Source organism: Squalius cephalus (genome assembly GCF_949319135.1).
Source record: "Squalius cephalus genome assembly, chromosome: 6".
Classification (NCBI taxonomy): Eukaryota; Metazoa; Chordata; class Actinopteri; order Cypriniformes; family Leuciscidae; genus Squalius; species Squalius cephalus.
Genome location: NC_137127.1, coordinates 3,545,843 through 3,572,511, shown reverse-complemented (window position 1 = coordinate 3,572,511; position 26,669 = coordinate 3,545,843). Strand labels below are relative to the sequence as shown.

At 40.4% G+C, this 26,669-nt stretch overlaps 2 protein-coding genes and 1 long non-coding RNA gene across 3 annotated transcripts in view; all 3 read left to right on the top strand.

Moving 5' to 3' along the window:
* LOC307160070 (uncharacterized protein) overlaps nucleotides 1-26,669 on the top strand; it is a 719,517-nt gene that overhangs the window by 307,164 nt on the left and 385,684 nt on the right. The gene's annotated exons all lie outside the window — the stretch shown is intronic.
* Nucleotides 4,787-6,527, top strand: LOC307160103. The gene is made up of 3 exons (XR_013821500.1): nucleotides 4,787-4,905; nucleotides 5,749-5,827; nucleotides 6,490-6,527. It is a non-coding gene; the product is annotated as an uncharacterized lncRNA (long non-coding RNA).
* Nucleotides 6,598-9,128, top strand: LOC307160521 (protein NLRC3-like; the record flags this gene model as incomplete). Its single annotated transcript, XM_079874680.1, has 4 exons — nucleotides 6,598-6,685; nucleotides 6,777-7,048; nucleotides 7,163-8,727; nucleotides 8,954-9,128. The coding sequence occupies 4 exons, from the start codon at nucleotides 6,598-6,600 to the stop codon at nucleotides 9,126-9,128; spliced, it is 2,100 nt and encodes a 699-aa protein (XP_079730806.1).

Here is a 26,669-nt window from a genome sequence, read left to right as displayed (position 1 = left end):
GCAGGGCCGGCCCGAGGCATAAGCGAACTAAGCGGCTGCTTGGGGCCCCCTTGCCACCAGGGGGCCCCCAAGCGAGTTTTTTTTTTTTTTTTTTTTTTTTTACATATTAATTAACTTAAACAAGTTACATAAATGAATGAATGGATTAATAATTCAAGACAATAAAATTCTGATTTCATGATCAATATACCTGCCTACAACTGCTGCTGTGTCTGCCAGTGTTTGAGTCATGCGCATGACCTCGCGTGCATAGACAATTCGTGCGCAAAGTCACGGTAGGCTAATAAGCCATGTCACAAAAATTTGATTTGATCAATGATTTGTCCTTTAAGTTTAATGATATTCAGAACAGAACAAGAATAAAAAAAAAAAACTATAAACAAGCCAAAACGAAATAATTTAAAGCGAAAGTGAAAGCAGCGTTGGTCTCATGTAGGCTACCTCTCTCATTAGAATCAAAATGTTTCAACATTCGCGATGGATTTGGATGGCAAACTATTCTTTATTATAAGCTTCTTTGTACTTCACCCACGTTCCAATATCGAGGGAAAAAATCAATCTCTTCACATGCGCAAAAATGTGCTTGAAATCCAATATCGAGGGAAAAAATCATTCTCTTCACATGCGCAAAAATGTGCTTGAAAACATCACAGTGGAGCGGTGCTTAGGCTACGCACCGCTGAATGGTACGAATTACTGACTATTTAAACAGAGCAGTGTAATTTTATATGTTAGGTTGACTATTTTATTATTATATTTTATTACGGCTATAACGAACAGGCTGCGATGTCATTGCAATGCTGCTGAATATGTTGTGTGTGTGTGTGTGTGTGTGTGTGTGTGTGTGTGTGTGTGTGAGGCGCGGGCGCGGGCGCGATCGAACAGTGGAAACATAAAAACATACTCCGTCATGTTCATACAAGACATCATTCATCATGCAAAGTGTTGCAAAACGTTGGAGGATATTTTGCTAATTATTTTTTTTATATGTTTTGTGACAATTTGTTTTCAGAAGTTTCAAAGAAGTAGTAAAGGAGTAAAGAAAAAGTTAAAACATTTTATTTAAGTATATCTATTTTTTTATTAAGTATTTATTTTGTATTAATACATAACCTCATTGTATTAATTTATAATGTAACATTATAGAGTGACATTGGGTCAATAATCGTCAAGCACAGGTGACTCCGCGTGGTGGGAGGGGGCCCCCAAATCAAATTCTGCTTAGGGCCCCCAAAAGGCTCGGGCCGGCACTGACTGTTTGGTTTATCTTCTACCAGCCTACATGCAGAAACTTAAATCGACTAAGCCTGTAGTACGAACTGTAAAGAGATGGACCAACGAAACGGAGCAGGATTTACAAGCCTGTGTCGACTGCACTGAATAGTGTTTTTGAGGCTGCAGCCACTGATGCAGTCATGCAGTCACACAATGTAGTCAGTGGATGAGCTCACTGACACCGTGACATCCTACATCTGATTCTGTGAGGACATGTGTGTTCCCATCAGGACTTATTTAACATATAAAAACGACAAACCTTGATTTACTGCAAAACTCAAACCGCTTCACCAGGCTAAAGAAGATGCCTACAGGAGTGGGGACAGTGCCTTGTACAAACAGGCCAAATACACAATGAATAGGGGGATAAGATTAGCTAAGAAAAGCTACTCTGAAAAGCTATAAAAAAAAAACAGCTTTCAATGAACAAACCTGCATCAGTGTGGAAGGGCCTGAAAGCCATCACCAGCTACAAGACCCTAGCACTGTGGAGAATCAACTTTTAGCCGACAGTTTGAATGAGATTTACAGCAGGTTTGAAAAGCCTGGTCTCACACCCCACACCGTCTCTCCACACAGCCATCAACACCCCCTCCCTCCCCTTACTACCTCTCAGCCTGCAATTAAGATCTGTGAGGAGGATGTATGCAGAGTCTTCAGGAAACAGAAGATAAAGGGGGTCGCACACCGAACAAGAAGTGCAGCGCCACGTCTTTTAAAAAGTGTAAAGTGTACGCACACCGGCGGAGGCATTTGGCTTATTCGCAGTGCCCAGCTACGACTCAGAACGCTGTTCAAAATCCTGCCGCGCCACAGAGCACCATTTACATAGTTTTATATTAAATTTACATTATATTTGAATCAAATCGTTGTTAATGTACACTGAATTCACCATGCGCTGCAAGATACATTTAGTTTTACATTAATTTACAGAAATCAACTACATGGATGAAGATTGGTGATGTTATTGGATTTTTAGTTGGGATTCTCAATTAACTCTCATAATGGAAGCGACGCGGGCTCGTTTTTCCAGGCGCACTATGCCACGGCTAGATGAAAACAGCTCAACTTTTCAGAATGGCACAAGCGCACTGCAGGTCATTTGACAAAAAACAACCGATCAGCTTCGGCCTTTCCGTAACATCATTGAAAGCTCGGCCGAACAGCTGATCGTAGCTGTACAGGGCGTGTTTTTATTTCTTATCTCCATAAATATATCTAGTAGTAAAGCTAATGCAAGGGCTAGAAATCAATGAATCCTTTGCTGATACTTCCTCGTCATCATGGAGAGCGCAGTTCATGGTAGCATAGAGACAACAGACGCCATGGGAGCGCAAGCGCTTGTAAAAAGGAGAAAGTGGCGCAGCCGCGCTTTCCACGCGTTTTTAGAAGCGCTATGTGAACCTTAGAGAGTTGGCCAAATACGATATTTTTGTCATCCTTGATGAAATTCTTCCTCACATCTGATGTGTGGTGTCTGTTGGTGACGTTCGCCATTTTTAATTCATTTATGGTTAATGCACACTCGAGTAGTCGATTGTTTCCAACAGCGCCGACTAGTGGTTGAAGTAGTCGATATCTAGACTACTTGACTAGTCTGTGCAAGCCCCTAGCATCCTGTGTGCGATACCTGTGAGCTTGTCGTCCGGTGTGTGACCCCCTTTTAGGAAAGCGCCAGGCCCAGACGGTGTCTCATCAGCCTGTCTCAAAGCTTGTGCTGTCCAGCTGTCAATCTTCACACTGATCTTCAACAGATCACTGGAGCAGTGTAAAGTCCCCTCCTGTTTCAAACACTCCACCATCATCCCTGTACCCCAAAAATCACATGACTGAATGACTACAGAACTGTTGCTTTTGACGTCAGTGGTCATTAAGTAATTTGAGAGACGGGTGTTGGCCTATCTGAAGGACATTGGACATTGCTGGACCCTTGCTGGACCTCATGCAGTTTGCTTATCGAGCAAACAGGTCGATGGATGATGCAGTCAACATGGGGCCACACTACATCCTCCAACATGTGGAAAAAACAGGGACTTGTGCAAGGATCCTATTTGTGGACTTTAGCTCAGCATTCAACACCATCATCCCAGATTCCCTCCTGAAGAAACTGACCCAGCTCTCCATTCCCACCTCCATGCCTCGACTGCACTTCTAAAGACCCCTCTGTCAAGCTCCTGATATTTGCAGACTTCAGACAAGCCCCCCCCCCCCCCCCCCGCGAGAAAGAAAACGCTTTTCAACTATGCCATTCCAGACTCTGTCTACGAAGCAAAGCGAAGTAGCAGAGTTTGGTATTACCAGGCTAAGGTTATCCTGCCACAGGCTCAGATGACACAGTTTTACTCGGCTGTTATTGAGTCGGTTCTGTGCACTTCTATAACTGTCTGGTTTGGGTCAGCCAGCAAATCAGATAAAAGAAGACTGCAACGGACTGTTAGGACAGCTGAAAGGATAATTGCCGAAATTTCAGGACTTGTACATCTCCACAGTGAAGAAGCGGGCTGGTAACATCATTACAGACCTTTCTCACCCTTTCTGCCTTCAGACGTTACAGATCTCTGTGCACTAGATCTAGGCATAAAAAAAAAGATCCCACATCTTCCGCTTAAACAGATAACATAACAATTACCACATTTTTATTATTCATCTCTCAGTACCTGAGAGAGAGGCAATAATTAGGTTTTTATGTAAATAGTTGTGTCTGCAGAGGTATTGTGTAGCCACTAGATGGCAGTGGATGGAAGGAAAAGAAAAGAGTAGTAAAGAGAAGAAAGAAATACACACTTGTGTCTGTGCTTGCTTCTTTATTTTATTACAAGATGTACAAACATCACAATACATATACATTTTTTTATATGTTTGTATATACACAGTACATAATGCACAATTCTGTACATAAATCTTCTGTTCTGTTCCAGATGTATACATTATTAATTATTTCTTCTCTTAGTCTTATTTAAATGTTCTTCTGTTTTCGTGTCGTATATGTATGTTTATATGTATGGATGTACCAAGAGCTCCTGTAAAACCACAACAAATTCCTTGTGTGTTTGCGCACACTTGGCAAATAAAAGCTCATTCTGATTCTGATTCATATACTGAAAATGACTCTTTTTTGTTTATAAAAACTTAACTTTAAAAAAAGCAGTAGCTGTGTAAGCTAACAGAACTGTATAGCAGATGTAGATATCAGTTACAGTGGGACCTCCTGCAATAAATCGATTATCTTTGCTCTTTGTGTATTAGGGAAAGATCCGGCTCACCTGAGTCCAGCTTAGTGTCTTTGAGGAGTGACCGTTCAAAAGATGGTGGACAGCCAGAGAAAACACCATCTACCAAAAGGTATTTCTTGTGTTTCTTGTTGGTCACATATTTACTGTGTTAGAAAACATTTCAGTGAGTATCATGAAACTTTATTTACATTTAAAACCTTTTTCCAATGTTGGATAGAGGTATCGGGGACATCTGTGAATCTTTTAGTTTCCTTGTGATTTGTTGTTTTGTGTGATTTAGTAACAAAGGACAAAAGACCACAGTAAATATCGGTGCAGAAATTGCACGGTGGAAAAGTCTAAAGGTTCAAAAGGGAATGAGCAGTGATGTGGAACTGGCATCTTTTCTTCTCAACAGGTGGGGACACAAACAACTTTTAAATAACACAGTTCACATTTTAGTTTAATTTACAACATAAACGATTAACAATGCTTGAATTCATAATTATTATTATTATAATGTTAATAATAAAAAAAAATTGTGCCAGTGACATGGCTTTTAAAATTTTGTACATTGTGCCTTTTGAAGAAAATTCAGCACCTTGCATATGTGTTAAAATACATGAAGGTATAGTTCACCCAAAAATGAAAATTCTGTCATCATTTACTCACCCTCAAGTTGCTGAACAAAAAAGTTTCTATGCTGAACAAAAAAGAAGATATTTTGAATGATGAAAACCAAACTGTTGTTTAGCCCCATTTACTTCCATAGTAGGGAAAAAATAATATGGTCAATTGGGACCATGCACTTTTTGGTTATGAACATTCTTCAAAATATCTTATCTTGTGTTGAGGACAACAAAGAACTGTATACATGTTTAGAACAACTTAAGGATGAGTAAATGTTGACAAAATTGTCATTTTTTGGTGAATTATCCCTTTAAAAAGACAATGTTTATTTGCTTTGTCACGTGAGTTGTGTGATAATATTCTCTTTGGCTATTGCACTGTGACATAGATGTCTTCAGTCAGTTTTTACAGAGATTAATCATGAAATAAAAAAATACCCAATAAGAAATAAAAACAGAAAACACTGCTAATACTGATTTTGAGAATGATCTTATATCGTATACATTTGAAGTTTTTTATCAACATACTGTAAATTTGTTTGCTGTTTCCAGTTCTAGTTTTGTCTAATATTGCAGATGCTGTATTTTATTAGATATACTATAAACAATGACCACATTTATTTTGCTAACAGGATTCAGTATGAGAAAAAAACAGACTTTCAGAGTTTCCGCTTCAAGAAATTCAGAGAAAATCTCATCTGGGTCTTTCAGGTATGGAAAAATATTGTTTATTGTTTACATTTATATTATAATAAACACATGGGTTTTTCAACAAATGTAAAATAGTGTATTTTTATTTTAAAAAAGACAACTAATGAATGTATTAGCATTTCAGTTGTGTACACATCCACATGTCAGCAATGCTAGACTCATATATGTTGGTAGACAAGCAGCTTCATTAAACTTGCAATTATATGTAAACAATATTTAACAACTCTACAATTCTGTATGATTTGTAATTTATGTATGATTTGGGGGCACATTCACATTGACATTCTGTAATGTTAATTTTGCTTACCTTAATTCTGGTATGTGTGTTACATTTACTGCCTTTGTCTAAGAAGTTAACGGCATAATCCAGCAGCAGCAATGCAATAGTGTTAAATTGTGTATAGGCAAACACTTGTTTGTCATTTAATTAGGTACTTTCAATAATTTTACCTAAAATTATTGCATAAATAGTTTGCTCAAGCTAACTGGTGTTCTGCCGTTTTCATTTTTATTTTATATGCTATTTGTAGTTTCACATTATCACAGCTTCATTAATGCTTTTACTTCTGATGTCTGTAATTTGTTTAACCATATGTTTCATATATGGATGTGAATTTGGTTAAATTTTGTTGTTGTACCCATCTTTGTTTTTATGCTTTTAGGACCTTGAGCACAAAATAATTGTATTCCTAAAGAATGAGTTGGAAAAGTTTAAGAAAATACTAAAAAAGGAGAACACCCAATACTTTGTGCAGGACTATAGAGATGACATGAGTAGCATCAAAGAAGCAGCTCTTGATATCACACTGCACTTCCTAAAAAATATGAAGCAAGATAAACTTGTAGATACTCTAAAAGGTAAGAGGCTCATGAACATCTGTCATGTTGTCACTTAAAGTCAGGAGAGAAAAGTAGGATCAAGTATTTTTATTTCTGTTTGTGTGTTTAGATGAGCTTGTATTTATTCATCAACGAAAACTTAAATCGAACCTGAAGAGGAAGTATCGATGTGTGTTTGAAGGAATTGCAAAGCAAGGTGACTCCACAGATCTGAATAAAATCTACACAGATCTCTATATCACTCAGGGTGGCAGTAAACGGGTCAATACAGAACATGAGGTGAGACAGATTGAGATTTCCAGCCGTGCCGAATCACAGGAGATACAGATTGAATGCACAAATTTGTTTGAATCACCTGAACAAGACAAGCAGATTAAAACTGTACTGACACAAGGAGTTGCTGGCATCGGTAAATCCATCTCCAGCCGTGCTGAATCACAAGAGATAAAGATTGAATGCACAAATTTGTGTGAATCACCTGAAAAAGACAAGCAGATTAAAACTGTACTGACACAAGGAGTTGCTGGCATCGGTAAATCCATCTCGGTGCAAAAGTTTATTCTGGATTGGGCCGAAGGAAAAGAAAATCAAGATATCAGCTTCATACTTCCTCTTCCATTCAGAGAGATGAACTTAAAGGAGGAAGAAAATCTAAGCTTGATGAACTTTGTTAGTCAGTTTTTCCCAGAGATAAAAGGACTGAACCTTACAAGAGATGATAAATACAAAGTCCTGTTCATTCTTGATGGATTGGATGAATGTCGCCTTCCTTTAAACTTTAAGGACAATGAGACGTGGCGTGATGTATCGTCACCAGCCTCTCTGGATGTTCTCCTAACGAACCTCATCAAGGGAAATCTTCTTCCTTCTGCTTTCATCTGGATCACCACCAGACCAGCAGCTGCCACTAAGATTCCTCCTGACTGTATCGACCGCGTGACAGAGGTCAGAGGGTTCAATGATGCACAAAAGGAAGAGTACTTCAGAAAAAGATTCACTGATGAGGAAATGGCCAACAGAATCATTGATCACGTTAAACAATCAAAGAGTCTCTTCATCATGTGCCACATCCCAGTCTTCTGTTGGATTGCAGCCACTGTTCTCCAGAACATTTTGGAGAAAATAAATAATAATACAAAAAATCAGACTGAGGACGCCTCTACAACACAGCAGGAATCAAATACCGAAGACATTCCCAAGACTCTGACACAAATGTACACACACTTTCTCCGCTTTCAGATCCATCAGAGCAGACAAAAGTATGATGGAGAAAACAGACCAGATGTTTCCTGGGATAAAGATGCCATCCTTTCACTGGGGAAACTGGCATTTCATCAGCTGGAAAAAAACAACCTGATCTTCTATGACACAGACCTGAAGGACTGTGGTATTGATGCCTCTAAAGCATCAGTGTATTCAGGCATGTGTACACAGATCTTTAAAGAGGAAACGGGAATCATTATTGGTACCATGTACTGCTTTGTTCACATGAGCATTCAAGAGTTTATTGCAGCCCTTTATGCACATCTTTTTCTAGACATCAGCAAGAAAAGTGTGTTTGTTCAAGAGTCTACAGAGCAGGAAAACAAAAATGAAGCCATGGTTGATATGCTGAAAACTGCAGTGGACAAGGCGCTCGAAAGTGACATTGGACATCTGGATCTTTTCCTTCGATTCCTTCTTGGTCTGTCACTTCAGTCTAATTATCCACTTTTACGAGGTCTGTTGACACAGCAAGACAGCAATGACGAGAGCAACAAGGACATAGTTCAGTACATCAAGCAAAAGTTAGGAGAAAATTTATCTCCAGAAAGGTCCATCAATCTGTTCTACTGTCTGAATGAACTGAATGACCAAACTCTGGTTAAAGACATTCAAACACAACTTAGAGTAGGAAGTCTCTCATCTGCTGACCTTTCACCTGCCCAGTGGTCTGCTGTGGCCTTTGTGTTGTTGACATCAGAGGAGGAGCTGGAAGACTTTGAGCTTGAGAAATTTAAGAAATCAGACGAGTGTCTAATTAGACTATCAGGGGTCATCAAAGCCTCCAAAAGAGCTCTGTAAGTCTTTTACTTTTTGTTTTTATCTGCTTTAATTCTTAATTGTATACCATATATGAATGTATACCATCTACTGTATATAGTTAATTTATATCAGTAGTTTTTTCATTTATATATATTTTTTCTAATGAATACAGTGGAAATAAAGCCTAATTTTACTATTTTATTATAATTTTAGTATATAAGTATTATGTAGAAAACTCTGTAATCTGTAATTCTTTTGTAGGCTAAATGACTGTAACTTGACACACAAAAGCTGTTCGGCTCTGGCTGCAGTTCTTGGATCAGATTCCAGTCTGAAAGAGTTGCACATGAACAATAATAATCTGCAGGATACAGGAGTGAAGCTGCTCTGCACTGGACGGGAGATTGTAAAGTGTAAATTGGAGACACTTTGGTAAGTTATTTGATGTAACAATTAGAACAAAGGGAAATATTGTTAATTAATTGTGGTAAATTTTAAATATTATTAAGAATGAACTGATATAGCAGAGGTAATATCTGATTTGACTAATCTGTTCATCCAATGAACATTCAGTATAATCAAGGTCAAGGTGTCTTTTTTTAGTAACCGAGGGTAAATTTGTTGTGCAGACAGGAGATTGAGCAATCCATATTAAAAAAAAAAAAAATCCATAAAACATTAAAACATACAGTAAAACATAAATTATGTAATAATGTCCAGAAGTATAAAAACTCTTAAGAGAAAGGTCATGACAATGTGCCTCTACACACACACTCACCCACCCCCTAAATAGCATAAAGTGCCATGCATAGCAACGAATATCATTTTTTTGCGATTTTTTTTTTTTATAATTCTATTGTTTCAGGTACAAAAGTATTCCTATATTGTCTAGTTATCCACCTAGGGGCCACAAACTGACAACCAGAGTGTAGGAGCTGAAAATCAGCATATAAAGGGTGGGAACAACTTCTAAAAATAGAACTCGCCTTATGCTGCAGCTGGTTAGACCTGCTAGGTTAAGTTGTGGTTCACCTATAATCTTATTAGCCCACGTGACAAATTGGTTCAAAGAATATTTTTTTTCTTCAAAGATAAATTACCAAACCACGACACAAGGGAGAATGACAAGACTGATTCAATAAAAGCCATAGATTTATCAATGTGAAATCTGGAGCATTCTGAGGCAAAACAGACGCTGATGTTGTTTTTTTACACAGTTTCACAGTTCTTTTCAAAATTCAATTTAGAATCAATGACTGTCCCAAGATATTTGTAGCCTTCTACACAATCCACCACCTAGTCTTTAATGGTCATAGTGTCATAACATGAAGCATGAGTTCTAAAATCTATAATCATGTCCTTTGTTTTGGTAGACTCATCACACCAGGTGACAAACTTCTCAATAATAGGGCCATGTCCAGACTCATTGTCGTGTAGCAGAATCTTTTACTCAGACAATTACAGTATCATCTGCAAATTTCAAAATAGTCCTATTTGTGTACTTACTTTGGCACATATAAGTGTATAGAATATAAAGTAAGGGTGAGAGAAAACAGCACTGCGGTGAGCCAGAGGATGAATATAATAAATCGGATAAAATGCCATTTACTTTCACCGTCTGCGTTTTGTTTGTCAAAAAATCCAATATCCAACCCACCAAATTGTGGCTCAACTTAAAATGCTCTATCAGTCTCATCGCTAAAATGTGAGGTTGGATAGTATTAAAATCTGAAGAAGTGTCAATAAACAACAGACTAGCATGAGTCACTTCTAAGAGCATAAAAGATTGAGCAATTGTCCTCAACTCCTCTGTGTGCCCTATAAGCAAACTGTGTAGGGTCAAGAGCTTGCTTGGTTTACCTTACAATGTCTTCACAAGCTTTTCAAGAAGATTTTATTACAAGAGAAGTGAGGCCAACTGGCCTGAGGTCATTTAAAGCCTTGGGACTATTACTTTTATGGATAATAACAGCCCATTTCTATAGGTTAGGTATGCGTTGCAGGTATACAGACATATTAAAGTATCATAAAATATACTTAATTTATATATATAATTTAATTTATTATAACTTAATTTCCTTGCACAATATTTCAACAATAGTTCAACCACGATGGTTTATGACGTCACGCACATGGTGGAGAAATAAATTATTTTAAAGAAACTGAGTTCATTTAACATGTTTAGATGTCAACAATTAAGATGTTTTTCTATAAATTACAGACATGGCATCTGAGGACTAGTTCTAATTTTTCTCAGTTGTTTTGCTTTATTTCCAGATTCAATCATAGGCTCATTCTTACATAGTAGAGCACGTTCGCACATGCGCAGTCTTCAAAAACGGTACTTTAAATCTCTTGACAAACTAAAAGACGTGAATGACATTTGTATGTATTCTAAATAAAAGACACAGGTTGTATTGAATGTCAGCTTGCTTATTTTGCTCAAGATACTGATTTATTAAGTCCACATGTCATGCAAACTAGAAACTATGCTTCTAACCACAAGTCGAGATCTGTCGTTCCAACCAAACAACTTTGCGATGCTGTTTGCGAATGTTCGTTGGAACGATGGTTTCGGGAAACACTGACTTGTTGAACTACGCTGATAACGACGAACATTGTTGACTAACGTTGCTTTTGGGAAACGCAATTGATGTCCGAATTCCTGACATCATACTTTGCTATATACCTACTATAATTTTCATACCAGACCAAGCTGATGCAAGATTCTTTTCACTCATTTTACTCTCTACTTCACATTAATACCTGTCTAGCTTTTACATTTTTTATTTTAACTTCCCTTTTTGCTGCTTCTCTTTGGGCCTCATTTATAAATCTAACGTAGATACGAGCACAGATCCAAGCACAGAAATCATCTTGCCACAGGGTTCACGTGTGATTCATGAGACATTCGTATGCTGCCAATCCCATCCTATGACTGATCGTACATTGATAAATGTGACTCACTCAATGGATGGACGAACTGACAGGAGTGGCCTGACATCTACACTTACATAAATGAAAAACCGAGCATGTATAGTAAAAAGAAACTGAGGGCATATAAACCGTTATATGACTATTACTATGTACTAACACAGGCAAACGTTGCTAATGCAACTACTGGCCTTCACTGTTCCCTCTCTCTACAATTGCACTTATGTTAATTTTATAAAGAGAGACGACACAAAAGGTTTCCTTTATGTTTAGTCTCTGGTCGTTAGTAAACTGCTACTGTAGTTGTACGACTAACAAAGTTAGCTTATGCGCATAAAAAGTTAGCGTTACGTGAGAAATCATTTAGTTCCCCAATTTCTGATTAGGTGGGCATGAATGAGAAATCTTTAGACATGTAATCAAACCATAATCCATACCAACAAAAGACAGACCTGCCAACCTGTACGCATTTTGCGTAGCGGATACGCATTTTGACTTCAAAGTACGCTGGTACGATTTGTCACTCTAAACTACGCAAAAACCTGGTGACGCCTCTGTGCACGCACTGTCCTCAAATCAAGCTACAGCAAAAGAAGAAAAGTTCGACCAATCATAGCGCTGGGTTCATTCCCCAAATAGCAAGCGGGGATGATTGACAGATGCGTAGGCCTATCATTAAAAAGAGACTGAAAATCGACACCAATAAAGATTCCCGCTCGATCCCCCTTCCACTCCCGCGGCCGCCGTCTGACTGATGTCATAAGCGAGGACAGTACAGTACGGTACTTCTGACTCCTGAAGGTAAACGGCCTGGGGTCGATGTGGAAAGTTGATTGTTGAGTTAACTTAATCTTATGGATTCGATGATCACACAAATCGCATGGATTATCTTAAAATACTCCGTTAAGTTATTCATGGTCACTCAGAAAACAGGAAGACATCATTCAGTCATGCAAATAATAAAATGCTCAAGTAATGCTGAACTATAAATCTTATGAAACAAAGTAAAGAGGCCGCACTATGCATATAAAACGTTTATTTTGCACAAACGCGTTTCGGCGTGTGCCTTCTTCAGCGTGCAATCAGGGAAGCTTGTGACCAATCTTAAATACCCACACCCATTGTCATTGACACACCCATCATCGTCATCATCATCAAATAATAATATTAAAGTGATACCGGGACCAATGGTGTCACTATATACTGCAATATAATACTCATAATACATAAAGAGTTTTAACACATTCAATACACACGTGGTATTAACCTGCATTTATAAGAAGCAGCTTAGTGTCAGATCTTCATTCATCCCATGCGGGATGCAAGTGTTCAAATTAAAAATATGCCAAGCCTCTCGCTGCAAGAGGAGGTTCTCACGGTCTCCACCTCTTGGAGGCCGATTGACCAGCTCCAAGCCCATAAATTTGAGCATGTTGGCATTATGTCCCACAGAATTAAAATGTCTTGCAACTGATGATTTATCGTCATTCTTTCTGATGGCACATTTGTGTTCGAAAATTCGGGTTTTCAATTGTCGCTTTGTTTTGCCCACATAAAATAAACCACAAGGACACGTTAGTAGATACACAATAAAAGTTGATAGACATGTGATTCTGCCCTTTATTTTATACACCCTGCCTGTTTTTGGATGTGTGAAGGTATTTTCTGTGATCATAAAATTACAAGCAGCACAATTCAAACATTTGAAATTCCCGTGTGGTATTCTAAAGGGAAAAGGCGAGTGAGTTGGCGCAGGAAGATGCGAGCGCACTAGCTGATCTCTGAGGTTGGGTGCACGTTTATAGCAGCTGCGCGGCGGATCTTGGAACGTGTCGCCCAAGTTCGGGTCACTGCTTAGAATGTGCCAATGGCAATGCACAATATTCTTTAAGCTCTTTGAAATCTGACCATAAGTGGATACACATGTCACTGTAGTGTTAGCGTTATTCTGATCGGTCCGTTTGGTCAACAGATCAGTACGTTGGATGCTGCGTGCGCGCTCCAAACAGTCACGTACTAAATTATATGTGTATCCCCTGTCAATAAATCTTTGACATAATTCATTCGCTTGTCGCTCAAACACCTCATCATCATCACAAATACGGCGTACTCTTAATAGTTGACTGTAGGGCAAACTGCGTTTGAGAGCAGGTGGATGGAAACTCTGGAAATGCAGAAAAGAGTTACGATCCGTTTCTTTACGATAAATTTCAGTGTGTAACACATTCTTTACTTTCCTCACTAAAACATCCAAAAAGGGCAAGAGCGTATCATCATGGGTCAATGTAAATTTGATAGAGGGCAATCTCGTATTAGCAAAACCGTGAAAGGCGGACAATTCCTCTTTTGAACCTGACCACACAAAAAAAATATCATCTATGTATCTGTACCACACTTTTAATTGTTGTTTAAAAGGATTATTGTTATGGATAAAATCCTGTTCAAATTTGCCCATAAATAAGTTTGCATAATTGGGAGCCATGGGAGAACCCATGGCGGTACCCTGGGTTTGTAAGAAAAAATTATTTTGAAACATGAAATAATTTTTCGTTAAAACTTCATTAGCTAATGATAAAATAAACTCTGTATGTGGTACTTCATTTATCTGTAGATAATATTCCAAGGCTGCTAAGCCTGCATCGTGAGGGATATTAGTGTACAAGCTGGTCACATCCATGGAACACAACACATCGGTTGGATTCAACTCTCCAATGCCTGACAATTTCACCAAAAACTCGGTGGTATCTTTTAGAAACGAGGGCAGGTTATGCACTAAATTCTTAATATGGTGATCAACAAATTTAGACAGCGGCTCAGTCACGGTTTGATTTCCAGAAACAATTTGGCGACCAGGCGGATTATCCAACCTTTTGTGAATTTTTGGTAAAGTATAAAACACTGGTCTTAAGGGTTTGGACTGTAGCAAATATTTGTATTCTTTTTCATCAATGATTACATCAGATAGAGCTCTTTTCATTATAGATTTTATCTCTTCACTAAACCTCATAATGGGGTCTCCGTGTAGACGAGCATAAAAGTTAACATCACCAAGCTGTCTCTCAATTTCTTGTACATACGCAGTCCTGTCCTGGATGACAATAGAGCCCCCCTTGTCTGCAGATTTAATCACGATGTCATCATCAGTCATTAATGCATGCAATGCCTCTTTCTCAGAGGTCATAAGATTTTGTCTGATCGAATAGTTACCGGGCTTAAAACAGGAGAAAACATCCTGTTCTACCAGCCGGCAGAACGTTTCTACCGAGGAATTGTTCATGGGAGGAAGAAAAGTGCTCTTAGGTTTAAACAGCGTCTTTTTAGAGACGGGAGAGGGTTCCTCAGATGTGGTAGTCACATGTTGGTTATATTGTCTTACAGTTCCTTTTGAATAGAAAGCCTTAAGACGAATAGATCTAAAAAACTTAAACATTTCTATTTTAGTCACAAAAGGATCATTTGCCTTCACAGGAACGAATGAAAGACCTTTGGATAAAACAGAAAGTTGATCTTGACTTAGCTGTTTAGATGAGATGTTGATGACGTTGTCCTTTAACTCTGTCCTCTTGCGCTTCTTACTCCCCCTCCGCGTCTTGCGGTGCCGCCCTGAGACGTACGGGGAGGTCCTTGGAAAGCCCTGGTGTTGGAGCGTAAAAAACGCCTGCTTGTGGACGAATCGGTGTCAGTACTCCAGTCTCCAGATGAGGCGCTGCTCACGGTATTACATTGCCTTTGTCTTGGTTTCGGCCTACCTCCTCCAGGGCCATGGTTATCCCGAAGCCAGGGGTAGACATTGTTGTTGCGATAATCCATAGTGTCTCTACGATATTTCTCCATTTTTTTATGTTGCGTCTCCGTCTTATAGGCACTTATCTGCGCGTCACACTTCTGTATGAGTTCTTTCAGTTGCGCTGAGGAGAATTTTGTCTTGAGCTGTGCCTCTAGGTCGGCAATCTCCTGGTTAATTGTAGCGAGTTTCTTGTTTTGATTGTCAACAATTAACAGCATCAGATCAAGAGAACACTTATTAAGGATATCGCACCATTTCTTACAGAACTCTGGATCATCCCGACCCAATGTAGGTTCCTTCATTATACGTAATCCTCTGGGTATGCGCTTATTTCTCCAGTACTGGGAGAGTACACTTCCGTGCAGCAGTGCTCTTGTTTCTTTCTTACGTAAATCCTCCAGCTGATTGTATTGCATATCCCAATTATCAGCTGGCGTTTCCATCGTCAGTGTGGGAAAAAGGATTTGCTCAGAGTCTTTTTCGGTGTAGGTGAAAGTGCTTGCTCTCACGTCAGTGAGGCGCTCCACTTCTTCATAGGACATCGTTGGAGGAGCTCCGCTCAATAAAGTACAACAAGTGATAGGGTTGGGAGCAGGCTTCACTCTATGTTTTTTTAGATTTTCAGAGTGCTGGCCTTATATAACACATATGAAACAGAGTAAAGAGGCCGCACTATGCATATAAAACGTTTATTTTGCACAAACGCGTTTCGGCGTGTGCCTTCTTCAGTGTGCAATCAGGGAAGCTTGTGACCAATCTTAAATACCCACACCCATTGTCATTGACACACCCATCATCGTCATCATCATCAAATAATAATATTAAAGTGATACCGGGACCAATGGTGTCACTATATACTGCAATATAATACTCATAATACATAAAGAGTTTTAACACATTCAATACACATGTGGTATTAACCTGCATTTATAAGAAGCAGCTTAGTGTCAGATCTTCATTCATCCCATGCGGGATGCAAGTGTTCAAATTAAAAATATGCCAAGCCTCTCGCTGCAAGAGGAGGTTCTCACGGTCTCCACCTCTTGGAGGCCGATTGACCAGCTCCAAGCCCATAAATTTGAGCATGTTGGCATTATGTCCCACAGAATTAAAATGTCTTGCAACTGATGATTTATCGTCATTCTTTCTGATGGCACATTTGTGTTCGAAAATTCGGGTTTTCAATTGTCGCTTTGTTTTGCCCACATAAAATAAACCACAAGGACACGTTAGTAGATACACAATAAAAGTTGATAGACATGTGATTCTGCCCTTTATTTTATACACCCTGCCTGTTTTTGGATGTGTTAAGGTATTTTCTGTGATCATAAAATTACAAGCAGCACAATTCAAACATTTGAAATTCCCGTGTGGTATTCTAAAGGGAAAAGGCGAGTGAGTTGGCGCAGGAAGATGCGAGCGCACTAGCTGATCTCTGAGGTTGGGTGCACGTTTATAGCAGCTGCGCGGCGGATCTTGGAATGTGTCGCCCAAGTTCGGGTCACTGCTTAGAATGTGCCAATGGCGATGCACAATATTCTTTAAGCTCTTTGAAATCTGACCATAAGTGGATTCACATGTCGCTGTCTAAATTTGTTGATCACCATATTAAGAATTTAGTGCATAACCTGCCCTCGTTTCTAAAAGATACCACCGACTTTTTGGTGAAATTGTCAGGCATTGGAGAGTTGAATCCAACCGATGTGTTGTGTTCCATGGATGTGACCAGCTTGTACACTAATATCCCTCACGATGCAGGCTTAGCAGCCTTGGAATATTATCTACAGATAAATGAAGTACCACATACAGAGTTTATTTTATCATTAGCTAATGAAGTTTTAACGAAAAATTATTTCATGTTTCAAAATAATTTTTTCTTACAAACCCAGGGTACCGCCATGGGTTCTCCCATGGCTCCCAATTATGCAAACTTATTTATGGGCAAATTTGAACAGGATTTTATCCATAACAATAATCCTTTTAAACAACAATTAAAAGTGTGGTACAGATACATAGATGATATTTTTTTTGTGTGGTCAGGTTCAAAAGAGGAATTGTCCGCCTTTCACGGTTTTGCTAATACGAGATTGCCCTCTATCAAATTTACATTGACCCATGATGATACGCTCTTGCCCTTTTTGGATGTTTTAGTGAGGAAAGTAAAGAATGTGTTACACACTGAAATTTATCGTAAAGAAACGGATCGTAACTCTTTTCTGCATTTCCAGAGTTTCCATCCACCTGCTCTCAAACGCAGTTTGCCCTACAGTCAACTATTAAGAGTACGCCGTATTTGTGATGATGATGAGGTGTTTGAGCGACAAGCGAATGAATTATGTCAAAGATTTATTGACAGGGGATACACATATAATTTAGTACGTGACTGTTTGGAGCGCGAACGCAGCATCCAACGTACTGATCTGTTGACCAAACGGACCGATCAGAATAACGCTAACACTACAGTGACATGTGTATCCACTTATGGTCAGATTTCAAAGAGCTTAAAGAATATTGTGCATCGCCATTGGCACATTCTAAGCAGTGACCCGAACTTGGGCGACACGTTCCAAGATCCGCCGCGCAGCTGCTATAAACGTGCACCCAACCTCAGAGATCAGCTAGTGCGCTCGCATCTTCCTGCGCCAACTCACTCGCCTTTTCCCTTTAGAATACCACACGGGAATTTCAAATGTTTGAATTGTGCTGCTTGTAATTTTATGATCACAGAAAATACCTTCACACATCCAAAAACAGGCAGGGTGTATAAAATAAAGGGCAGAATCACATGTCTATCAACTTTTATTGTGTATCTACTAACGTGTCCTTGTGGTTTATTTTATGTGGGCAAAACAAAGCGACAATTGAAAACCCGAATTTTCGAACACAAATGTGCCATCAGAAAGAATGACGATAAATCATCAGTTGCAAGACATTTTAATTCTGTGGGACATAATGCCAACATGCTCAAATTTATGGGCTTGGAGCTGGTCAATCGGCCTCCAAGAGGTGGAGACCGTGAGAACCTCCTCTTGCAGCGAGAGGCTTGGCATATTTTTAATTTGAACACTTGCATCCCGCATGGGATGAATGAAGATCTGACACTAAGCTGCTTCTTATAAATGCAGGTTAATACCACATGTGTATTGAATGTGTTAAAACTCTTTATGTATTATGAGTATTATATTGCAGTATATAGTGACACCATTGGTCCCGGTATCACTTTAATATTATTATTTGATGATGATGACGATGATGGGTGTGTCAATGACAATGGGTGTGGGTATTTAAGATTGGTCACAAGCTTCCCTGATTGCACACTGAAGAAGGCACACGCCGAAACGCGTTTGTGCAAAATAAACGTTTTATATGCATAGTGCGGCCTCTTTACTTTGTTTCATATGTGTTATATAAGGCCAGCACTCTGAAAATCTAAAAAAACATAGAGTGAAGCCTGCTCCCAACCCTATCACTTGTTGAACTATAAATCTTGAAATCGCTATGGCTTAGTGATTATGAAAGTGCTGTGACTTGTGGATTAGCCTACTGATAAGCGCGAGTCTGGAGAAACAGGCGTTTATTTATTCATTCATTCTCAGTGTTGAGAAACGTATGTGTTACGTTATTGTCTTAATTATATCTAAAGTAGCTTACCTAATTATGTTACATATTTATTTTGTATGAAAACTAGCGCGTTAGTTACTTATGGATTAAAAAGTACCGTTGTATCAGTGCTGCGCGAGCTCTCTCTCTCTCAAACACGGACGCGCGCACACAGAGAGAGAAGATCAGTGTAAAATAAAAATTGACGGGCTAAGTTTAAATTTTGTTCTTGCTTGTTTTGTTTTTTTTCTGTCAAAAAGCATTTTGTATTATCCATCCCTGCTTTTAAAATTCGTTAAATGACGGACGTTTACTGTTAACACAGCCCTCATTATATGTCGGATTCTGAACTTATTACGTTACTTTATATTATTTTTAAGTGATTCGTTATGCTATTATTGGACTCCTGTCTATTCATTGTCAACTGTTTTCTATAAATATGTTTGTATTGGCTAACATTTATTCAGTTAATGAGTGTCCTGTTTAAAATGTGCAATGTTCAAATGCAAAGACAGCACGTCACAAATAGAAGCCCTTTTCCCTGTGCTATTTAGTATCATATTTGGATATTGGAAAATAAATAAATTAGCCTATCTTAATTGTACACAATGTTCCTATGTTTTATCTTTTCTTTTTAATCTTTTTTTTAATTTATTTTTACTGTGTTCTAGGGGTTTCTTAATTTTAGACTAGTTGACCAGCACACATTATATGCAATGCAATTATATAACGCATGTGTGTTATATAAATCCTGTGTTTTACTCACCCTCGTGTGCAAAGCAGTCTGGTGTAAAATGACATGCACATAATGTAAAATTTACCTGTTTTCTTGGACACATTCCGTTCATAAATAAAATTACACCACTGCGTACTTAGTGGCACAGATGCTGGAGTTTATGGAGACTTTTATGTTTATTATTAAATAATGTTGACGTAGCTAACACATATCACAAGCTCACGGATTGTAGGTGGTGTTTAGCTCCGACCCAACTCACCATCCTTCACATAGCTTTAGTAATCCTGAAGATATTGAGGTGTGTTTGATTAGGGTTGGAGATAAACTATGCTGTTTATGATTTATGGGGATTATAAAACAAGGAGTGGGTGGACTTTTACCATTATAGGCTGGTTGTTTACACACACTTGTGGAAACACCTGTGTTTAAACTAATAAAAATAAATTTTGCATAATAGGTCCCCTTTAAATTAAATGGTAGCCTATTCAAAACAAGAATGTTTTAAAAACAAAGGAGCTATACATTTATATTAAATTATAAAAAATAAAAAAATGAGGCAAACAAGATGAAATTAATTTATTTAAAGTGAAACTGAATCAGCATTAAGCTCAGAAAGAATACAAACCATTCCATATTCGCGATGTAACATTTGGTTGCTAAACTATTGTTCATTGAAGGGGACCTATTATGCAAAAAATACTTTTATAAGGTGTTTGAACACATATGCGTGTCCACAGTGTGTGTAAACAAGCAGCCTATAATGGTTAAAATCCACCTAATCCTTTTTTTTAAATCCCCATAAATTATAAACATTCTCTCAAAACAAGCGATTCCAGATTTCTCCCTACAATGATGTCAATTTAGGGAGAAATCTGGAATCGCTTGTTTTGAGAGAATGTTTTATGTTTGTTTTTGAGAGACCCGGCCACTGGTGACGATCTCCTATTAGCATAGACACAGCCCTGAGTGAGAAGCACAGAGTCCGCCATTGTTATATTGTTGTTAGAGCAGCTAGTGCAGGGATAGACAACATCGGCCCTGGAGTGCAGCCGTTCTGCATAGTTTAGCTTCAACCCTATCAAACACACCTGAATGTCTTCAGGATTACTAAAGCTACTTGAAGGGAAGGTGAGTTGGGTCGGAGCAAAACTCTGCAGGACAGCAGCACTCAGGACTGACCATCCGTGAGCCTGTGATATGCCTCAGCTACGTAAACATTATAACTGATCTGTTGATGGCTGTAATAATAAACATAAGAGGTCTCCATAAACTCCCATTTCATTTATGAAGGGAATGTGTCCAAGTAAATTCATATACCAGTATGTGAAATTCATTTGACACCAGACTACTTTGCACATGAGGGTTAGAAAACACAGGATTTACACAAAAGTTGATTCTGAAAGATGGATCGATACCAACTTTTCATGATCCAATTTCAATTCATATATTGTGATGTTTACAAGTTGCCTTTCTGAATGTGTTTCGTTGGCAAATCTCAAATGTACAATCAACATTATAGTGTAACGTTGATTCAACAAAAATACCATTGATTATTTTTGTTAATTTCAATATTGATTCCGCATCAGTGATGTAGAATCAATCATAGTGTAATGTTGATTCAATAGCATTACCATTGATTTGTGGTGGAAATCTTAACATTGCTTCACCTTTAACTGAGGGTGCCACAGTGATACTAAAGCAGCATCACTTTTTAACGTTAATTCAATGCAATTAGTTCAGTAAAAACTTGAGTATACCCTTGGTACTAATAAAGACACCTTCACCGTTGACCTAAAAAATTGAACTTTTAACAGTCACTCTAAATTGTCTCAAATAAGGTTTGAATACTTCTCACTGATTAGACAACTCATTTTAATACAAATGGCTCATTCAGGTCAAACTTAAACAGCAACTATATGAGATCAAAAAAAATTATAGACTTTTAAACAGCAGTATTACTAATAGCTGTAAAGTAAAATTCATAACAATCAAATAATCTTTTTCAGGTTGTAGTCTTCTGATCTCTTCTCTACTTCCCACAGTTAATATGGTACAGTTGTGTATCTTCATCATGTTTTGTAATATTTTATTTAGGCTCAGTAAGTGTGATCTAACAGAAGAAAGCTGTTCAGCTCTGGCTTCAGTTCTCAGTTCAGTCTCCAGCATTCTGAAGGATCTTGACCTGAGCTATAATAATCTGCAGGATTCAGGAGTGAAACTGCTCTCTGATGGACTGAAAAATAACTGTAAATTGGAGAAACTCAGGTTAGATGATTTCTAACATATTAAAGGGGAAATGAAGCAGTCAATCAAGTTTACATGATTTACAAAATGGATTTCCACTATAATCAACAATTATATAAGAAACATGATAAATGTAAACATATAAAAGAAAAAAGAAAAAAACGTTATATCTTTCGTGGCCAGGGCGCCGCCATTGTGCAGTATTCTAACATGTGACGTCACGGGGTTGGTTGGCTTTAAAGGCTCTGGGCTGAGTTCAGTAAAACGCAGTGAAAGACATAAAACTTAACATTAAACTACGCATAAAAAGCGTTCATCTGCTACCATATTATCATGTCAAACCTCTCATACATGTTTTCATCACACCGGCTCGTTAACAAGATGCATGTGCTGGTCGAACCAGCGAACAACTAACGTTAGGTACAGTCATTGTTAGCTAACAGCTGTAAGCATGAACTAGCTAAATAACGCTAACTTAGTACCAGACAAAAAGACGACGTCTAACGTTATGTTAACAAACTGCACATGCACACTGTAGATGTTTGTGAAATTATTTTTTATTCAATATAATGTTTTACATTTTACAGACGTTACTATTTACAGGCTATTTGCTAACGTTATAGCTTGTGTGTGTGTGTGTGGACTACTCTTCAATCCTACTCTTCAATAAAAAAAAAGCCGTCTTCCTGCTTCATTCTGTAACATACAGATCTGTATTATGCTATTGTTTTTGATAGTGTTATAAATTTCTTACAGATAATCACGATGATTGCGTTTGTCTTACCGAATGTGGTATCTTCCTGTCAGCAATTACAGTTTTTCTATAAGCTTTTTTTTAATAATGCCGACAGTAAAATGTTGCCAGATATTGCTACGAAAAACAAGCAACAATTATTTTTTTTTAATAATAATCCGAAATAAATTCAAAGCTTGTGTTTTGGAAATAAGATTAATATATCACGAACCCTAACATGCAACTTTCCACTTTAATAACTTCCTAAAGTGTGACATTAAATCAGAAAAACAAGTCCAGAAGACTACTGCCACCTTTCCATTAGATGGATCTGGCAACACTGGATCGCACCCGCGCCCTCACAACGCGCTCTCAAGCCCCGTTCACTGCGCTAGATTCTCGCAGCAAAATGAATTGCAAACACTCATATGAGGTGGTTTAAACGGCTAATTAATCATTCAGAGAGCTTGAAATTTTATTTTTGAATGTAAAAAAATGACCGAGGTCCGGACCTCGGTGACCTCATAGCTGGCTACGGCCATGTATCACCGGCTGTTCGACATAGCGACGTACCACTGCTCGGTTCCCACGCCGTATCGACTCAAATGCATAAGCAATGGGACACACGGGCTCAACAGGTCTTTCAAGTTCGTCTTCCTCCATTTCAAATCAATTGCGTATTCAGTCCGGTCCAGTAACGCTTCACTCTCTTCACTCACCAGCGGAACCAACCAACCCCGTGACGTAGGCTGTGACGTCACTCCAAAATGGCGACTCGCTAGCTAGAAATTACGAAAATAATTTTGTCATATCTGTGGTTTTAACAACTTTTTAAAATAAATTTTTTTGGCAAGGTGATTTTTCTAATATATGTAGCTACTACCAGTGCCAAAACATGGACGTTTCATTTCCCCTTTAAAGGTTTCTGGGCCTTTAGTTTGCCTCTATATCCTATTTTTTCTATTCTCTAATTTGTACAAGAAAGAAATGATAATTCACAAACCATTTCCTTTAGGGCTTAAAATTGTTCAGGTAATTTTAATAATAACTGATTAATAAGCTGAATGTTATATTTTCATTCCTGTTGTAGACTTTCAAACTGTGGTATCACAGAAGAAGGTTATAAAGCTCTGGCTTCAGCTCTGAGATCAAACCCTTCACACTTGATAGAGCTGGATCTCAGAGGAAATGATCCTGGACAATCAGGAGTGAAGGAGCTCGATGATTTACTACAGGTTCAGAAGTGTCAACTCAAGACACTGAGGTGAGTTTAAAAAATATAATGCAGTAGTTCTCTTACGAGAGATACTCTCGTACTGCGTAGAATACGCTAGGGGAAAATCCTTTTCCACGAGAATACTGAAGCCAAAAAATTATCCTTTAATTTTGTATTAATGTAAAACGCGTTGCGGCAGCATACAGACATAGGCGAGGCAGCTCGCGCGCCTATTGGCTGGTCTGCTGGCAACTGCTTAAGCCTATCGAGCGAGACCTAGAGTGACGTCAGACCCAATGAGGGCGCTTCGCGCCCTCTGCGTCACGTCCCGCCGAGACGGGCGTGGCTTAGGTCTATAAATACCGCTCGTAGGCATTATTTCTCTGATTTTTCATCCTTCAGCGAAGCAACTCGCATCGCTGGATCCGAGAAGAAGCCGCGCTGTTGAAGAAGCACCTCAGCGGGACGAGTCGACGAAGCTGCTGGCCGCGCCGCCTTCATCGCCTTCCTGCTGCGCTATCCAGCGCCCATATCCTTTCTTGCACTGTGTGTGTGTGTTCGCCGGCGCGACTCACACTGTCTAAAAGAGCTGCGTCTTTTTCAAGATGCCTGCTTGTGGCTCCTGCAAAGCCACACTCAGCGACGGGGACCGCCATGTCATCTGCGCTTCCTGCCTGGGTCAAGAACATGCAGCTCTCGCGCTCGCTGATGGCGGCTGCCATCACTGCGAGCTGTTGCCATTAGCGACTCTGAGGACTCGCTTGGCACTGTTCAACGAGACTGCGCCCACACCTGCTGTTGTGCCGCGCCGTAAAAAGCGCCGCGCTCAGCGAATCCCGGAGCCCTCTCCCAGCCGTCAAAGCTCGCCGGTGCGCCCGCCTGCTTCTCCGGTTTCATCAGCTTCACTTCCGGACGGACAGCGGCCGCAGTCTGCCGCCGCTTCTGTCGATGACGCTGATGAGATCGACGCGCTGCTACGAGAAGGGGATTCCTGCTCTCTCATAGCATCAGGCAGTGAGGATTGGGCGAGCTCTGAGGATCCCGCCCCCCCTGCCCGTGCTTCTACGGGAAAGAGAGCGAGCATTGAGGCGGAGCTCATGCGCGTGCTCACTCAGGCCACGGCGAGCCTCGGCCCTCGAGTGGATTACGCCTGAGCAGCCTGCTCACAACCGGCTGGACGGCTACTTCCTGCCTGGGGAGCGCGTTTCACCTGCATCCAAGCCAGCGCCTTTTCTTCCTGAGCTTCATGAAGAAGTCGCTAAGTCTTGGGGCTCCCCTTTTTCGGCCAGGACACGATCCTCTGTCTCTTTGGCGTTCTCCGCTGTCGACGACGCAAAGAACAGAGGCTACCACTCCCTACCGCCGGTCGAAGAGGCTATTGCAGCGCACTTATGCCCGCCCTCTGCTGGACGGCGTGCTAAGATGGCGCTGCCCTCAAAAGCCTGCCGCACGACGTCAGCCCTGCTCCGCCGCGCTTTCTCCGCCGCCGGGCAGGCCGCGTCAGCGTTGCACACCATGGCCACGCTCCAGATATACCAGGCCGATCTCCTCCGCCAGCTGGACGAGAGAGGACCTGACGCAATCTGCGTGCCGGACCTGAGGAGCGCTACAGACTTCGCTCTTCGCGCCACCAAGTCAGCAGCACAGGCCATTGGACGGAGCATGGCCTCGCTCACCGTGTCTGAGAGACATCTGTGGCTTACGCTCTCTGACATGACTGAGTCAGAACGCACCGCGTTCCTCGACGCGCCGCTTTCCCCTGCCGGCCTCTTCGGAACCTCGGTCAAAGATTTCGCCGATAGGTTCGCTGAGGTGCAGAAAGCGACCCAGGCCATGAAGCACTTCCTCCCGAAGCGCTCCAGTTCTGCAGCAGGCCGTGCGAAACCGTCTGCTCAGAGCTCACAGCCTAAGCCTCCGCCCGCCGCCTCCTCTTCTCAACGCCGCCAAACCCAGAGCTCGAGACCGCGCTCTCGCTCATCTGGCCGCCGCCCCGCCCCGCGTGGCCCGCGGCAGAAGACTGCGTTGAAGCCAGAGGCCCCGAAATCGTCCTAGCATGCCTAGGAAAGCGACGGTGTCCAAGTCCCGCTGCGGCCGGACTTCCACCAAAGCTTGCCGCTCGTCCAGTTCCAGGAAATGTGACTGGTCCAGCGTATTTAGCAGCCAACAAGCCGGTTCCATTACCCGCTTGCCTGCACACAAAAGCCGTTTTTACGGCTACCCAGATAAATCCCTTAAAGAGTGTATTTTCTGGTGTCCCGGCCATGGCCGACGGTGTTTCATGTGTAGAAAAAATGCCCACTACTCAGTGCCCATTCCTACACACAAGCACAGCCCTTCACACAGGGCCCGCGCACATAAAATCGACTCAGATCGATTGCGCTTCAAATGTAGCAAAAGTGCCCACTACCCAGTGCCCACAAACGCTACTTCCCACATGTCTCACGGTCCCTGTAAATACAGGACCAGTATGCATATGCTCTGCTCACGCGAGCAATGCTGTAAAGGTGGGGTATGTGCCCGCTGCTCTGCGCCCACGCCCACACACAGACATGAAACTAGCCCAGCCCTCCTCCTCTCAGCTAAACACTGCGGAGGAGTCGAGCGCGGGCATTCTGCCCGCTGTTATCAGCGCGCCCCCTGCCTCAGATGTCATGAGCGCGACGCTTATGTCACAGCACACAAAAGCCGCTGTATCGCGAGCCGATCAGAGCGTGCTTCGCATCCAGC